The following is a 16,417-nucleotide window of genomic DNA, read 5'->3' as shown; positions in this document are numbered from 1 at the left end:
ACAGATTTGTTGTGAGGCATGCAAATATTTTAGATATAATTCTTCCAGCTGTAGACCTGAGTTCTCCTGATGTGGTCAATACTATTTCATTTTTCAAGCTTCTTTTTCTTGGCTAAGCTTCTCTGCCTAACACAGCCCTGTGGCATAAGTTTCAGAAAACTGTATGACATACATGAATACTCTGTCCTGAAACAGAGTTAAAAGCCACTGTAAATAATAAGTGTTTGTGCCATCCTAAAAGAGAGTGTCACATTTTCAAAAGCCCTGAGTCCATTTATCCTGTAGCTTCAGGTGGCTTCATGATGTATATACACCTTATGTAGGTAAGCACAGTTGTCACAAATACCTAGGACTGAGCTAGCTGCACCAAATTAATCTTTCTTGTACATGTATGATGAATTAGTAGTTCCTTCATAATTGAGCATGTGATGTAAGCTCGCTTAGAATTTCACATCCTTTAAAGCCTAAAGGGCAAAGCTTTGAAAGCGAATGAAAGGCATTTTGAATGGGAGGTGCCTGTGGAGATAGACAGGAGCTGTCTTTTTGAACATGATGCAACGATGTATTGAATTTTAAGATACCACCTAAAATTGTCTGCTTTGCTGCTGGTAGAGGGTGGTTTACAGATGCAAACAGGGAAAGACAATAAATTGTGGTATATCCAGGTTAATAGCAAAACCTTAGAGTTTAAACTTCTGTAGATTGTTTTCTTTATATCCTGACATCCTCAGAACAACTTACTATAAATAATCTGTCATTAAAGAGATAGGTATATGTTAGATAAAGCTGAAAGTTCATTTTATCAAAATTTAGACTAGAAATACTGAACAAGATACTTAGTAGCAAAAGTAATTTCTCTTGAGAAGATTGTCATAGTAGAATATGATGAAGACTCATTTTAAACAGATCACATGTCTTTCTGAGCTTGATTAATTAATTTAACATGTTTTAGTGGTTACCAGCACTGCTTGGCTTATGCTGTTCAGTAAAAGTGAACACAGATTCGTTGTCTTCAGTGGCCGTACTGGTGAAATCTACTTAAAGAAACCCCAGGAACAAAAATCCCCCAAATAGCAAAAATGAAACAAAAGGCATTGAAAAAATATGGCATTGAATAATATGTGTCATTTTTTTTGCCACTTTTTCAAGTACAGTTATGACTACTGAGCAAACAATGCCACCAGTTGCGGTGACAAAATGACAGCACTGCAGTAGGGGAAGGAGCAGCAGGAGTTGTAACTTCAATGCAAACGTACTGCTGTGGGCTGGGCATTTTGGAACAATAACCTAAGATCCAGAATTAGGATTTAAATGTGTATGTGGTCTTTGTTGTTTGATTGTACCATTATGTTAAGAAGGGAGATTCTATGGCTACAGTGTATAGGAAGTTGACCATACTATGATGATGTTTAAAGCTTATAGTTTTTAGTATACTTCATGCTTTTAAAATTTGATCTTTCATGTGTGGTTGAATACTTTTACCACACAGTATTTTCCACTGAAGCAAGAAGAAAACAGAATATTAAAAGAAAACATTATTGTCATGTAAAAATGTTTTCTTACATAGTAATTGCCTATTTTCAATAGCATACTTTTTATAAACAGGCTTGTATAGCTAATATTAAACAGTTGTAAGAGAGAGACAGAAGTGATCCCTCACAATTATTACAATAAGATACTTGGCAGTTGCCCCATAAAAAAAGGAGAAACTAATTTGATGTGTACAGTAAATTCAAATATTAAGTGCAGTATTTTTCAGTTTCTACTATACAGAATGTGAATTTAGCCAATATTGATAAATTATGCCAGTGAAATTATGGGTAATATTGTGATATATGGAGTAGGATAGGGAGAGGTCATTAAAATATCTATGTGGAGCATGATGAGTGTTTTGAAACGTACAGGTGGTAGTTTCCATTGCTTTCATTTTGGCCATTTAATGTAGTTAATTAATTGCATGCCTTTTCTTACTGTGCATCCCGTTGTCATTTTCATTGTTGTTTTTGCTTGTCTAGCTCTGCAGTTAAATTACAGCTAGGTTCTATTTTTTTTCTTTAATGCTGTTATTATCAAACTGATCAAAATATCCATTGATATTAAAAAGGAAAAGAATGGGAAAGGATGTAAGAGTATTTGCACGTTTTAATTTGAAGAAATGAAATACTACTTTGTATTTTAGTAGTGATGTTTTTTCCTTTTAAAAGGCAAAATTATTATGAAGAAATCTTCTTTTCCGAAGGCTGGATCATGAAGTCTGTATAACTTCTGACTTTCTGTTTACTTTAACAGCTGGGGATATTCAAAGAGTGCTGCCAGGAGTAAGGGTGATGTCCTATCTCAGTGAAGCTAATGGTGGAAAAGCTGTTGAATTATTTTGGTTTGGGATTTGATTCCAGAGTGCTGAAGTTTTGTTTCTAATTCAATTCTTATTGCAATCTGTACACGTCTCTTTATGATATAGTTGGAGGGAAAACATTTGGAGGCTTTTCTTAAAATTCTCTTTAGGGATGCATTTAGTTTTCTATTTTATTAATGACATTTTTGTTAAATCAGGGTTATTTCTGTTACAGTGCAGCTCACCAGTTAATCCACTTATTTAGTTTCCTGAGCAGGTTGGAAGGTAAAACAGACTTTGAGACGGTGATCTGGCAGTGTATATGCAAGCTAAATGCCTTTCTGTCCTCATTGGGGAGGTTTGTGTCCACTGTGACTCTGGAATGAGGCCTTTTAGTAGAACATATACCATAGCCAGGAATAAAGAAGGCATTTCTATTGATCTGTAAGCAACCTGTCAAAACTTCTCTGATCAGGCTTTTTTACTATCTTGTCTTGAGTCCTTTTTTTAATGACATCTATTATCAGATTGAAATGGCGATTGAGACACTGCAAAAGTCTGATGGTCTGTCCACTCACAGAAGCTCTCTTCTCAACAGCCATGTAAGTTGTCTCTTCTTCACATACACTCTCTCTTGCTTGTTCTGCATGCTTAGCCTGCCTCTAAATGTTTGGTTTTTTTTTTTACTACTTTTTGCTCTTATTCTTCTCATCTTAGTTGCTTGTAACCTTCTACTACATCTCCCATGGCATAATTTTGTCAGATGAAATGTCTTTATGGTATATTGCAGAGTGTTACTTGTTTGCAATGCTCTACACCTGTCTTAACACATTTGACTGTTTTGCGGATTGCAGTGTAAATTTCAAGATAAAGTTCAAACAATTCTTAAATATCTGGCTTGTGACATTTTAAATAAAGTTGTCTACAAAGCAAAGTCAGTGTACTCTGTATTAGTTTTGAGGCATGTGAAGAGGAAGAGAAGAAATAAACAGCATGCATAAGCAATATATTTAGATTATTTTTTGTTGTTTCTTCATATATTCTGAATAACTTAATTTTATTATGTTTATTATGAAATTACTTAAGAATCCTAAAGATCCTTCTGATGACCTGGAAAAAAATGAAAACAGTTTCTTAACTTGAAGTACACAAATATGTCTTACTCAGCTGCCTTTTCCTTTGTTCTTGCTCTGCAAATCTTACAATTAAGAACTTTCCATATGTGAAACTAAAAGATATTTGGGTAAAAACTTGATCTCAAAATGTATTGAAAAATCCATCATATGTAACTTTAACGGAAAAAGCCCAAAAGTTAATTTTAAACTTATTACATAAATAATAATATTGCTTTGTAAGTTACTAGATTACTACCCTTTCTTGAAATGTTTGTTTGGTTGTTGTTTTGTTTTTTCCCCTGTCTACATTTGTGGCTTTGTATTTTGTATTTTTGCCATGTTGATTAGTTTGTATTCATCTTTCTTTTTTTTACTTTCTCAGCCTTATTATATTAATTCAAATTTGTTTATTGTTTTGGAGAAGAAATTTAAGTTTGGTTTGTGATCCTAATGTAAGAATATGTCAGTAGAAGCTGTCCGTCAGAAATCAAATTAAAAATGTATGTTTTAGGAGGTTTGGTGTTTGGATTTTTTCTCTATGGCTCTGATTATGTCCAAGGCAAAACTAGAATTATTTTGTGGAAATTTTAAGCAACCTTTTATTCTTTCATTTGGAAAATGCCAATATTGAAAGAGGAAAATTCTATTACAGAAATTATACAAAATGTTTTACAGAAGGACTTGAAGATTCCACCTTGGATGTTTACAAAATAATTGTCCTGAATAATAGAAAGTACCAAAATGATTACTTAACTAATAGTAGATAGTACTAGATAATATCAAAACTATCATTTAAATGTCGTTTATTAAAGGCACTGTAACTGTTTTTTGTAAAGTGTCAGAAATATGTTAAGAGTTGGAACACTTGAACTATTTATAAGTTTGCAATTAATCTCATTTTGAAGTGCAGAATCTTCGTAAAAAAACCAAGAAAAATTACAAGATAAGCTGCTGTGCCCCAGTGAACTATGTTCCACTCATTCCTGGTTCTTTGTACTATTCACAAGTTGTCCTAATAATGAGATTCACATCCAACCACTAAGTCTTGTTGTGATATTTATTTCTTGACTGTGAAGGCATTTTCAAAATTTTTCTGGTATTTTTAACTCTGTGGGAAGAAAATATCCACATATTTTTGTGGCGATCAGTCTTTCCTAGCCTTGGTCATTTTGAAAGAACTTAATCTAGCTCAAATGTAATTGATGTTTTACCTGTTTTTAGAGCAATGCTAATTGCCTTTGAATTCAAGGGCAGTATGAAGAAAGTTCAAACTTAGTCTTAATCTGTTCTTCATTCTGACTTCTAATGGTGTAGCATTTATTTAAATAATTTGGTTTAATAAGTTTTGAAATATAATTCTAAATTATGTGTTTAATGAACTTTCACTTTACAGATGTTACATCAAGTAGGGGGAAAATACCAGTTTTGGGATTGTGATTTTCCCTTTTGATACTTCCATGAGGTTTTTAGAATTTTTTCTTTGCCTAAATTCATGTGTGCTTATTTTAAGGAGTTTGTAATTTCTCCTCTGTTTTCTGTTATTTCCTGATTTATTTCTGCATGAGATTGACTTGTTTAGTTAATTGATAGTTGAATGCTTTATAAACATTGCAGCTTAATTGCAGTCACAATCAATTTAACAGGTCCAACTCTGTAAATATTTCGTATGTTTCTCCACCTTAACCCATACAGTATGGTCAATACTACAAACTACAAAGCCAGGATTCAAACCTGAACAACTCAGTTTTAGAATTATATTTCATCTTGGTAGAAAAACAGGGGGGCGGTTAAGTTGTTTACAATAGTTTTCTAATGTTTGGAGATCATTTTTCTTTTAAAATCATGTATTAACTGCACTTTTTCTTTCAGGCTATAATCTAGCAAGTAATTACTTGAAGCCTTTGCTACTCAGTAACTCCACCCAGGGCCAAAATTATTGTATTCCCCTTATCTTTTGATTTGTTTTGTTTTGTAGGGGGGGTTTGTTGGTTGATTGGTTGGTTGGTTTTGTTGTTTTGGTTTGGGTTTATTTTTGAAGTTATGGTTGAAGTAACATCTGTTAGAAATTCATATCATTAATGAAGTGCACTTAAAGTGATTCATAATAGGCTAGAAACCATCTGGAGGAAAATGTCTTTAATGCTACACACAGAACTTAATTGGAAAGTAATTATTTTTTGTTTGTTAGTCTTTTGGGATTGACAAAGCTTTTCCATTTAGGGAAAACAGAAATACTTCACATTCCATGTCTGTTCTGATTAAATTAGAGATTTAACAATCTATGACAAATGTTATATAAATATGTATTATGTAAATATAGATGTAATAATAGACTTTAAATATACGTATAATACAACAGTTGAAAGACATAATTACCTTTGTTTCTAAGCCTAGACAGGCTTACATCAGGTCATTAGTGAAATGAGTTTATTGCATTCAGATAAAATTTGATGTGTACAATTATGCTTTTTCTTCAACTTTATTTCAAAATGGCAGATACTAAATTTGAAAGCAGTTGTGAATGTTAAGGCTTTAAAAATAATGATATGATAAATGATACATAGAGGACAAACTGTATTTTTTCATTTTGATTATTTGAAATGAAAAATTACCTGCAAAATGAGCTAAATATTATATGTCTTGGAAGCATTTGCATCTTATACATGTGTGATTTTCTAGAGCTTATGTTTGAGAACCAAAAGTTACGGGCATATTTTTAGTAACAACCAAATATAGAAATGATGTTTGAATTGTCTAGACCAAAAATTGTAGTAAAGTTTTTTGAGTTTGCATTGGTGAATTTCTCACTGTGACTATAAATTCAATATACTTGTTATCATCTGTACTTTAGTACGTAACAGTTTAGTAATAAAGAAAAAGTCCAGACCGAAACATTTCATGACTGTTGCTCACAGAAATATTCATGTTCTCTGCATGATAAGTTACACTGAACATGGATGGAACAGAATTTGTTCACTGTTCTAACACAAAATAATTCTGCAAAGGAATTAACACATAGGCCATGTGTATCTTTTATTGTCGCCTAATGATTTGTGTTTTAGTTATACTAGTTGGTGCTTTGCTGGACCAAATTGAAAATTATTGTGCATTTCTGTGAATATCTAGCTCAGCAAAGTTTGTAGGAAATCTTGAAAGGCAACGTCCTCAGTTTGCATTTTCACTGGATAATTGAATTAAACCCAGAGTTTTGGTAAGATCTCTGATCTTAGCAAGCTTGAGTATTCACATTGTAATTTTTCGGTAGAAATACTTAGGAAAACAGGGAAATAAAATTTAAACAGAAGATAAAATTTGTGAATCATTCAAGCTGTACCTAAAGGAAAATTTGAAGGAACTGAAGCCATGGCAAATACTGGGGAAAGACAAGGAAAATAGTAGCATATCCAGAACAGTGGAATTTAAATGTGTCATCAACCTATATTATTTTTAATCTATTTTGTCATTCCCATGTAATGTTAAAGCTAAAATATTAAACTGTCCTTTGTATCTTTTTGTGTATCAGTGACAGCTAGAGGTGTTTCGTGAGTGTGCACTACTTGGGGAGTCCAATGATCTTACATAAAAGGTCTTTCCTTGCATGTGTCTAGAATTAACTGCCACAATTAGATGAAAAAGTTAATATTTTTTCAAGATTCTCTCCCTCCTGGAAGTCAAAGGCAAGCAGGCTACAGCTGAACAGGATTGTACCCCTAATGCTTGTAAATGTGCCAGTTATTTTCAATATTATATAAGATGCTTTTCGACTTACATGCATTAGCTTTTTTTGTGTGTGTATTTGAGAGTATAAAATATTCTATTCAGATAAGTGTCGTAATATCTTTTTAACATCAGGCAAAGAAAACCAGCAACATAATCAAGGTCTACAAATATGTTAACTAATTATTGTTAGTCCAAGTAGTTTGTTTTCTGCAACTGATTTAAATTACACTCACAATTACTTTATTTCTTTGCGGTACTAACAGTTTGTCTCCAAAGCGTAGATATCTTTATCAAGTATTGGTGTGTGGTACTGAATCAAAAATATTTTGAGAAGTGGACACTTATCTGAGGTCACAAGTGCAATGAGTTCTGCTGTTTCCTGGTAATTCTGAAGATCCTAAAGCGCTATGGTATACCTAGCATTTAAGGAATGTCTGAAGAAGAAAGTAATTGTTTAATAGATCTGAAAAATGGTTTTAGAGCTGTCATAAGTTAATGCTGTATGGCTAAGAGATTTTTAATGAAGTAATAATGGGGTTTTTTTGTCGTTGTTTTGTGTGTGATATAGCTTCAGTGGCTTTTAGACAACTATGAAACTGCAGAAGGAGTGAGCCTTCCAAGAAGTACCCTTTACAACCATTACTTGCGACATTGTCAGGAACACAAGTTGGATCCAGTCAACGCTGCCTCCTTTGGAAAACTCATACGGTCAATCTTCATGGGGTTACGGACCAGAAGGCTTGGAACTAGGTTTGTGTTAAGGAAATCCTGAACTATAATAGAAAATATAACTAATAGTTATGAGTAAGAAATTTGTGTGCTAGTCAAAAAATCAATAAAACCTGTATTTAAATACTACAGTGGTTTTCTGTCAGTTTTGTCTGTTGAACAGTTTTTTGCTTTTCCAGATGTTGTTATACTTCTCCTGGTTTTGACTGTTTACGTGTTTACATTTTGATAAATACACTGGAGATCTTAATCAACACAAATGTAGCTTCTTGTTTGGAAATTACTAAGAATTGTGTTTCTCCATGACTAGATAAGTCATATTTATTTGTACTCAAGTGGATTATAAGTTAAAATTTTGGATAATATTTGTTTAAGACAGTGAATTAATTTTGCAAAGGTGGTAAAATGACACCCATGTAAAACAGGTAGCAGAATCATGCTTGATTTGTGGGTTCTATTTTGCAGTCAATAGAAATCATAAAGTCAATGTAATGTAGTAGCATAAAACTAGTATGACCTTTTCTTTCTTGTTCTTTCATAAAGGGGAAACTCCAAATACCATTACTATGGGATTCGTGTCAAGCCAGATTCTCCTCTTAATCGACTACAAGAGGACATGCAATATATGGCTATGAGACAGCAGCCCATGCAGCAGAAACAGAGGTAAAGTCTGGAATGAACATTATAAGTCATTAATATTTCTGGTCCATAAAGCCTTAATTTTCTTTTTGTGGAAAACGTGAAATCCTGATGCAACTTCTGTTCAGCTTCTCTGTTGTGAAAAAATAAAATTTTGCATAGATATTCAGTTAACGTCACTGAAGTTAGGTCAACATGAAAGAGTGTTTGCCTGGAACTTGTCATAATTTGTGAAAAGTAATAATAGTTGAGATATGGGATAAACAGACTCTCCTTATCTATCTTGTGTTCTAATCCTATGAGCTGAAGAAAAGTAACAAGAGTGTGAATTTCAAATTTATCTTTTTTTTTATTACATTTTATTTACAAGCTGCTTATAAGAAAGCATATGATCAAGTTAGATTTGATCTTTTTTCCTCTCCCTGCGAAGAATGAATGTGACCATAATGGTTTATCTTGTAAGTTGACTGAAGTGTTCTCCCTCAGCATCTGTTTTTCCTGAGGATCCTGTGAAATCTCAGCAGTATTTGAAAGCACTGGCACAGTGACCACAAAGGGATATAGTGGTGAAAGAACATGTGAATATGCATATGAAAACTATCTTGAATAGAACATTTTAGAAAAAAACCAAACAAACAAAAACCAGTAGCTTTCTTTGAAATTAATTTTTATTTGACTGATCTCACTAACCTTCCATGTTATCCTAAAGTCAGATATCTAAGATGTGTGATTTCATGAAACTCAAAGGTAGAACAGCACCCTGTCAAGCAAGGCATCTTCAGAGCTATTACCTCCCAAATAAACAGTTTACTAAGCATATTTTGTGGTCTGAGACACAACTGGGACATGGAAAACACCTGTAACTTCAAAGACAGATATCACTTTAATTTGAAATTATTTTACTGTCTCTTCCAGAAGTAGTAACAGCACTAAGTATGTATTAATGGTAAGACACATGGTCTTAACTGTCTTGTTCTGGGCATAATACAGAAGCGTGAGATGTCTGCCAATACAATCATGTAGGAAATTTTTGTTACAAAAATCATCGCAGGATTGCATGGTAAGAAAGGGTGGCAGATATTTACAAAATCACCAAGCAAGTTGATTTTACCCACTCAAGCTCACTCACTAACACGTTCATTGCACTCATAATCACATGTATACACCAAGACATATGCCACATTGTTCTAACTGGAACTGTTTCTGTGAAAAATATTGTGCTGTAGTAGAAAAGTTGGTTATGCATTGTCTTCAGTTGAGGCTACCAGTAAGACAGAGGTGAATAGGAAAAGGAGAGAAGTGGAAGCCTCCATCACCTGTCTGCAATACTGATTGCAGGGAAGACAACCGTATTGTTATATCTTAATAGTGATGATATTGTTATTAAATCCTTAAAAGTAGCTGTCCCAATATACCTTCCTAGGTGAAGCTTTATGTCTTTGCTTAGGAACTTGCATTACTTACCTTCTTGTCTCTGAGGACAAAATACAGGCTCCTCTCTTTACATCCTTGAAATCTTGTGATGTCTAGTTAGGTACCCTAGAAACAGAAGTATTGTTCACGTAGTTCTGCTGGTGTACTGTTCATATGAACTAGTTCTGAGGGGTTTTTTTTCCTCTCTTACTATAGGGTGCACAGATCTCAGTAAAATATTTTCTGTCTTTCTAGAATCACAGCATCCTAAATAAATAAAATGCAGAGATCAAGGAGCTAGCCAGACTTTGACAACTGCACTGTGAAAAATGTATATTGTCTCTGTTCTGCATACCATCAAATATACTAGCACTGCTGAACAGGATATAGAAATTTCCAGAGTGAAGATGTTTATCCAACAAACTATAGTAAATTTTCATTGAAACTCATGAGCCACTATTACTTTAACTTATTTATTCATACTTATCTAAACCGGAAAACTGCAAAATTTTCTAACAGAGACAGGCACTTCTCAAGTCAAGTGTGATGATTCCAGAACATTTTTGTCTCGTAGCGTGCTAATTATATATACGTACAAAATTATTCTGTTATCTAGCCTGCTTACTTCATTACAGACACTCTCTAGCATGTGACAATCATGAGCTTTAGTCTATTCTTTTCTATTTGTAGCCTTTTTAATTTTAGGGTAGTATTTTGTCCTACAATGTCAAGCTTTATTCCACATTCTTGAAATAGAAATGTGTGTATATTTTGCTTCATTAGTTTTAAGTGAAATTGAGATATGCTTGTCTTTAGGGCATTTATAACAATGTATGTTTTAAATAGTATTTCCAGAAGTAAACCTCCATCTTTCCAAGATAACTTCAAATATGTATTTCAGTTCTCACACACAATGATTATAACTTTTTGCTTTCATTTATGGGAGCTGAATGTTCAGCTTTAAAAAAAAAAACAACTAAATTGTTATCTACTGTACACTCTAACATACATACTATAACATACATATATTGTTGTTCAAACCAGGAATTGTTGATCACTACTTCCTATAGATGTTTAGATATTAATTTTATGTAGAAAATAATATGTATTTTTCTACTGTTCTCTTTTCTGTATTCTCATGTTTCCTGGATATACTTTTCAGTGAAACATGACCTTTAAACCAAGCCACTGAGAGTCCAAAGCATCAGGTAGATAGAGATCTTTTTAAAAGGGGTTTGGGTCTATGGACAACAAAGAAGTTATGCATTTTTATAGTGGTATTATTTTTGAAGATACAGAGCAAGGTGTCATAGTCCAACAAATACTGACATCTGTAAAACTGGGCTACAAGTTTGTTAAGATATAATATCTTAAAATGATAATAATTGAACTTATGTAATAAACTACCAAACAACTTTCTACTGGAGTAGTTCAGAAAAAAATCATGGTGTTTTTGTGGAACTAGCACAGATATTTTGTGTATAGTGTGGTTATGATGCTGAGGTGATTGTGGCTTAAACTAGGAATTTCTGCTTAGCCTTCTAGATAAGTCATATCTCAGCAGTGCTTTTTGGACCAAGGAGAGATGTTTTGAAAGCACACACATGAAATCTACATTCCTTAAATTTCTTTACAGTTTTACCTTATTTGATTTCAGATATCCATGCTTCTATTGAAATATAGTCTCCACATTACTTTTGAGGCTTAATGATGTATGCACAACAGTATACTTGGAAGTATTTTTATTTTTTTCAAATATTTCATCTACACGCAAAAACTTTCTGGTAGCATACAAATGCTTCTCGGGTATTTCTTTGTTACATACAGGTTTTGTGTCCTCAACAGTTTTTTAAAGCATGTGAGATTCTTCGACTTTCCTGTAGTTAGGAGCTTTAGTATGTATTGCCTGGGGTATTGCAAGCTGTTTGAAACAACTCTTGCTTTTTGCTAATTTTAAAAGCTGATTTTTTCCCTAGTAACACCAATGGCAACATTTTATTTGCAGGTAGTAGTAAAATGTTTTGACATACTTCACACATTGTTATGCATAAGGTCACCATTCTTTTATGTAGTTTGGTACATTAACTCACTTCTCATGTGAGTCAGTGAACTTCTAGTGATAAAATCACAATATAAAGTATAAATCAAATTGAAGTGAATCCTTAGAGTGAATAGCTTAGAGCCAGTTTCTTTCTAGGACTTCTATAGTTTGTTTTCTAGCAAACCTGAAGAATAGAAACCTTAGTTTTCAAGAAAAAGGGAGTATATTGACATGAGTTAGGTCTTTCAGAAAAATACTATTTTCTGAGACTTAGAGTAAAATCCAAATAGTTTCTAACAATTTCCTATGTGCATTTCAAAGCAAGCAGGCATTTTATTATAATTCTCCTTCCTGCTTTATCTTATTAATCAATATTGATTGTTTGCTGCACATGAATTTTAGTCAGGAAGTTATTAATCTGTTCTGCAGTGAGAAACTTCCTGTTTCTGTTAATGAACATGTGTCACAGTTGGACTATAGAAGTCAGTGAAGTTGTCTTCTAAATTAACTGCAAAGTGAGACCAGCATATCATTCAGTGCTGTTTCTGAATTACTCAATTCCGTGTTCTAATTTCAGTGGCTCAGTGTTTTGGTGGGTTTGGTTTTTTTTGTTTGGTTTTGGGTTGTTCTTTGCTTGGTTGGTTGTTCTTTTGTTTTTGCTGTTTGTTGTTGTTTGGTTTTGTTTGTTTGTTTTACTTCCATAGATTTGTACAAACTGAGAAAATGTCTGTTGTTAACTTAAGGCTTCACAACCTTTTACTGTGTTTGTGCTAACCTATATATTCTAAAATCTAGAGAATTTTAGAAAATTTAACTCTTACCAGTTAGGAAATGGTAACTATTTTTTGCATACACCAAAAGTGGCTCAAATTCAATTAAAGAGTTGTGGAGAGCTGTTCAATATCTAAACTGACAAAGCTCTACTTCTACATAAAAGACAGCAGATTTAAAATTGTTAACCACTGTCTGCTAGTGCTTCACCTGAAGCTCCTGAAAAATATATTTTTCTTCTTTTTCTTCGTTCTTTGGTTTCATTTTGCAAGTGATTTTCTAATGCTGTTGAAGGTAGCTAATTCTTGTGATGATTTACCTGTCACAGTGCCAGAATTAAGAATTTTGCCTGGTGTATTTTGTATAAAGCACAGTGGAGTAAGTAGGTGGATAATCATGGTTCCTAGCACCAAAGGATTAAGTTGGTTTTTATACTTTAATTAAAAAGTTTTTTGCATAACTGAAAAGCTCTTAGAGGACTGTTGTTTTATGTTTTCAAATTATTTTGAATCCTATTTCAGGAGCTGAAGCATCTGTAAGGTAATACATTTTGCAGAAAATATGGGTCTAGATTTATGAATATTTCTAGAAGTTTATCTTCTGCCTGGTATTTTTAATTACAATGTATAATGAGAGAGAAGTTAAGAACTCTTCCCAGATGAACTGCCTGGATTGCAGGTAGATTTATCAAGTAATAACAAGTGCATCCAGAAGAGTTCAGTGATGATACCAGATGAGAAATTTTATTCTTTATTAAGAAGTTGATTACAGTTTCACTATTGACTTAAATAGGAATACAGTTTTACAGTGGACCATTACAGAAAGTGAAACCTGATGCAAATGTGCTAGAGATAGGATAGGCATAGGTGTCTTCTTTATTCTCAAGCACTGAAATTCTTAAAGTTATAAAACTATTTGTTATTTAGGACGGGAGTCTTTCTGTTAAGAAGTGTACTTTCTGATGGTCTTTCCTCATTATATATTCAGGTTCATATCTGGAATGCCCAGAATATTGAAGGGATGTTTTTCATGGGAACTTTCTTTTCAAGTGAAACCTAAGTAATTACATGAGACAAAGTTGGTTTGTGTTTACTGGGGGGAAAAAAAAGTGAAGAAAAAGTGAAATGTCTTGTCACATTTCCGAAGTTAGCATGGAGTTTTGCAGTCTGCACAACAATACCAGTTCGAGTGTCATTGAAACACACTTCAGTGAGCTTTGAGTTTTCTCTTATTTTCTTTGCCAGTGGCTACAATTACTTTTCAAAAGCGCAAAATGTCCAAGATGTTACCATTAAGACCCAGCACAGAGTAAATTCTCGGTTGTGTTGGAAGTGACAGGCATGAGCTTTAACCTGTTAGACTGATGGTCAAGACAACACCTGACCATCCAAACCAGCATTCCTATTTGTAAAATTGTGTGATTTTTGTCCTTTATAAAAGGCTCTGAGAATTGACTAGTGAAGAGCTTAGATTTCCAGGTAGCTTTCTCAGGCCTTCTAAGTTTATGAGAGTTTGTTGGATTGCAGCAGTCTTTCACTATCCTCAGACAGTATCGTTGTTTTTTATTAAGGTAATGAAACATTATTCTGTAATTACGTAACTATTGGGAAGTCAGTCTGTTTGAAAAGGGAAAGATTTGATTCTTTTTGGTGTAAATTAGCTGGTCTTATGGTATGCTGTTCCTAAGCTAAATTCCACAAGAAATTGGTAGTGATGCTACTAGTATCACCTTTATGAATTCTGTAATTCATTGTTAATGTTCTAACTCCCCTTAGTAATTGTTTCTTCTGTTATTTACAAAACAAAAATGTGTAAATTCTTTTATTTCATTTCCACAAATTTTTATTTTGAGGTGGAGAAATCAGTGAACATAGGTTATGTGATCTTATTTATGAGGAAGTGAACAGAAATGATAATTTTGTGCTTGATATTTTTGTAGGTATAAGCCTATGCAGAAAGTGGATGGAGTTGCAGATGGCTTCGCAGGAAGTGGTCAACAGACAGGCACATCTGTTGAACAAACTGTAATTGCCCAAAGTCAACATCATCAACAGTTTTTAGGTATGAAAGCAGGTTCTATACTGCTCTATAAATAAGATGAACTTCATTATCACTGTGAATAGTAAGTCACACAAGGACATTAGCTGCTTATAAAGTTGTCATGCCTTCTTTAAAATTTTTACAAAAGAACAAAAAGACTTAAATTACATGTTCTGTGTTGTAAGCTTTATGGAATATTTACTATGCATCATGTAAGTGTAAAGGGAAAAATATGAAAATTCTGTATTTGTGTGATGTATTTAATATTATATTAATCACAATGCAATTGCTGTGCAAAGTTATATCAGACATGCATATTTAAATTACTGCCATGAAAGTTGTTCCCTGTATGTGCATAACAGTGCGTTTTATTTAATAAGAAGGGAACAGTGCTGTTGGATTACCATTGCAAGTAAGTCATCCAGTGGGCTGATCTGAAAGTGAGCTGTAGTGTTACAGGTGGAAAGAGCGAAATAGTTTCAGCTAGTACACCAAAGTTCATGTTTAAAAATGTCCAACTTGTGGATTAATTGATCCAGCTAAGTATATATTCTCAGAAACAAATGGTGATTCAGTTATTTGTTTATGTTTATGTATTATAGAAAGACTGTGTTACTGCAGAAGATGTAGGCTTACTCGGTTGGGATTTTCAACCACCAAATCCTTTGGCCTAATTTTGCTGTTATTGACATTATTGCAAACATAAGCGTAGCACTGAAATGTTTTGAATCTTCCTTTCCATATACATTTCAGTTCAGCATTTTTATCAAAACTTTTGTGCCAAATAGTAAAAGCACACATTGGCTCTACTTGAAAGACTAGTCAATTGCAAAAAAAGAAGTGTGTTGAGTCTACTAACCCACATCATACCTGGCTACAGAGAAACTCTTCAGTTGAACAAGAAAAAAAACATTTTCAAGGATTCATCTTTCATACACTGACATAGAAGTTTTCCCTCTTCCTGTAGTATTCTGAATATATGTGTGTTTGCTTTTCTGAATAGGTATAGTATGTACACAACATCTTTTTAATGTCTTCAAGAATAATGTTTTGTTTTGGTTAAAAAATACTGACTGAATTTGTTTACAAATTTAACATGCAACAGGTGTTAAAGACTTTTCTTTGAACATGATGACCTTTTGGAATTTATTTCATTGTATCATCCTTAAATTTATTCTTAATCTGTAACTTGCACTGTTCACAATAGCCCTCTTTCATTATGTTGTCATGGAAACAGATGCATCTCGAGTACTTCCAGAGTTTGGAGAAGTTGAAATATCTTCTCTACCAGATGGTACTACCTTTGAGGACATCAAATCGCTGCAGAGTCTTTATCGAGAGCACTGTGAGGTATTTCCTAGAAAACATTTATTTTTTAAAGTTCATGATTTCAAGTGAAGGTCAACGGTAGTGCCAAATATATTACCACCATCTTAGTGGTATGGGACTTTCCCCCAGGATATTTTACTTACTTCATTGGAAAAAACGTTAGTAAAAAGGTTTTTCTGGAGAGTCCCCTTTACAGTGAAAAGAAGTAATATATAATAGACACTGAAAATGAAATGTAGTTACGTACATGTTTTCAGGATGTTAGAGAAACTAGACTTCAGGTTG

The 16,417-nt window shown here is 33.3% G+C and overlaps 1 protein-coding gene across 4 annotated transcripts in view; it reads left to right on the top strand.

The window, feature by feature from the left end:
• RFX3 (regulatory factor X3) overlaps positions 1 to 16,417 on the top strand; it is a 118,077-nt gene that overhangs the window by 82,096 nt on the left and 19,564 nt on the right. For 3 of the 4 annotated variants that reach the window (XM_065860857.2, XM_071802658.1, XM_071802660.1), the window contains exons 5-9: positions 2,863 to 2,937; positions 7,739 to 7,920; positions 8,443 to 8,562; positions 14,703 to 14,824; positions 16,041 to 16,153. In XM_065860857.2, the coding sequence (XP_065716929.1) occupies positions 2,863 to 2,937; positions 7,739 to 7,920; positions 8,443 to 8,562; positions 14,703 to 14,824; positions 16,041 to 16,153 (612 nt within the window). The remainder of the gene's footprint in view (positions 1 to 2,862; positions 2,938 to 7,738; positions 7,921 to 8,442; positions 8,563 to 14,702; positions 14,825 to 16,040; positions 16,154 to 16,417) is intronic. The other variant, XM_071802659.1, reaches the window with a different exon arrangement.

Source organism: Patagioenas fasciata, chromosome Z, assembly GCF_037038585.1.
Source record: "Patagioenas fasciata isolate bPatFas1 chromosome Z, bPatFas1.hap1, whole genome shotgun sequence".
Taxonomy (NCBI): Eukaryota; Metazoa; Chordata; class Aves; order Columbiformes; family Columbidae; genus Patagioenas; species Patagioenas fasciata.
Note: the sequence above shows the minus strand (reverse complement) of the source record. Positions and strands in the feature narration are given on the sequence as shown.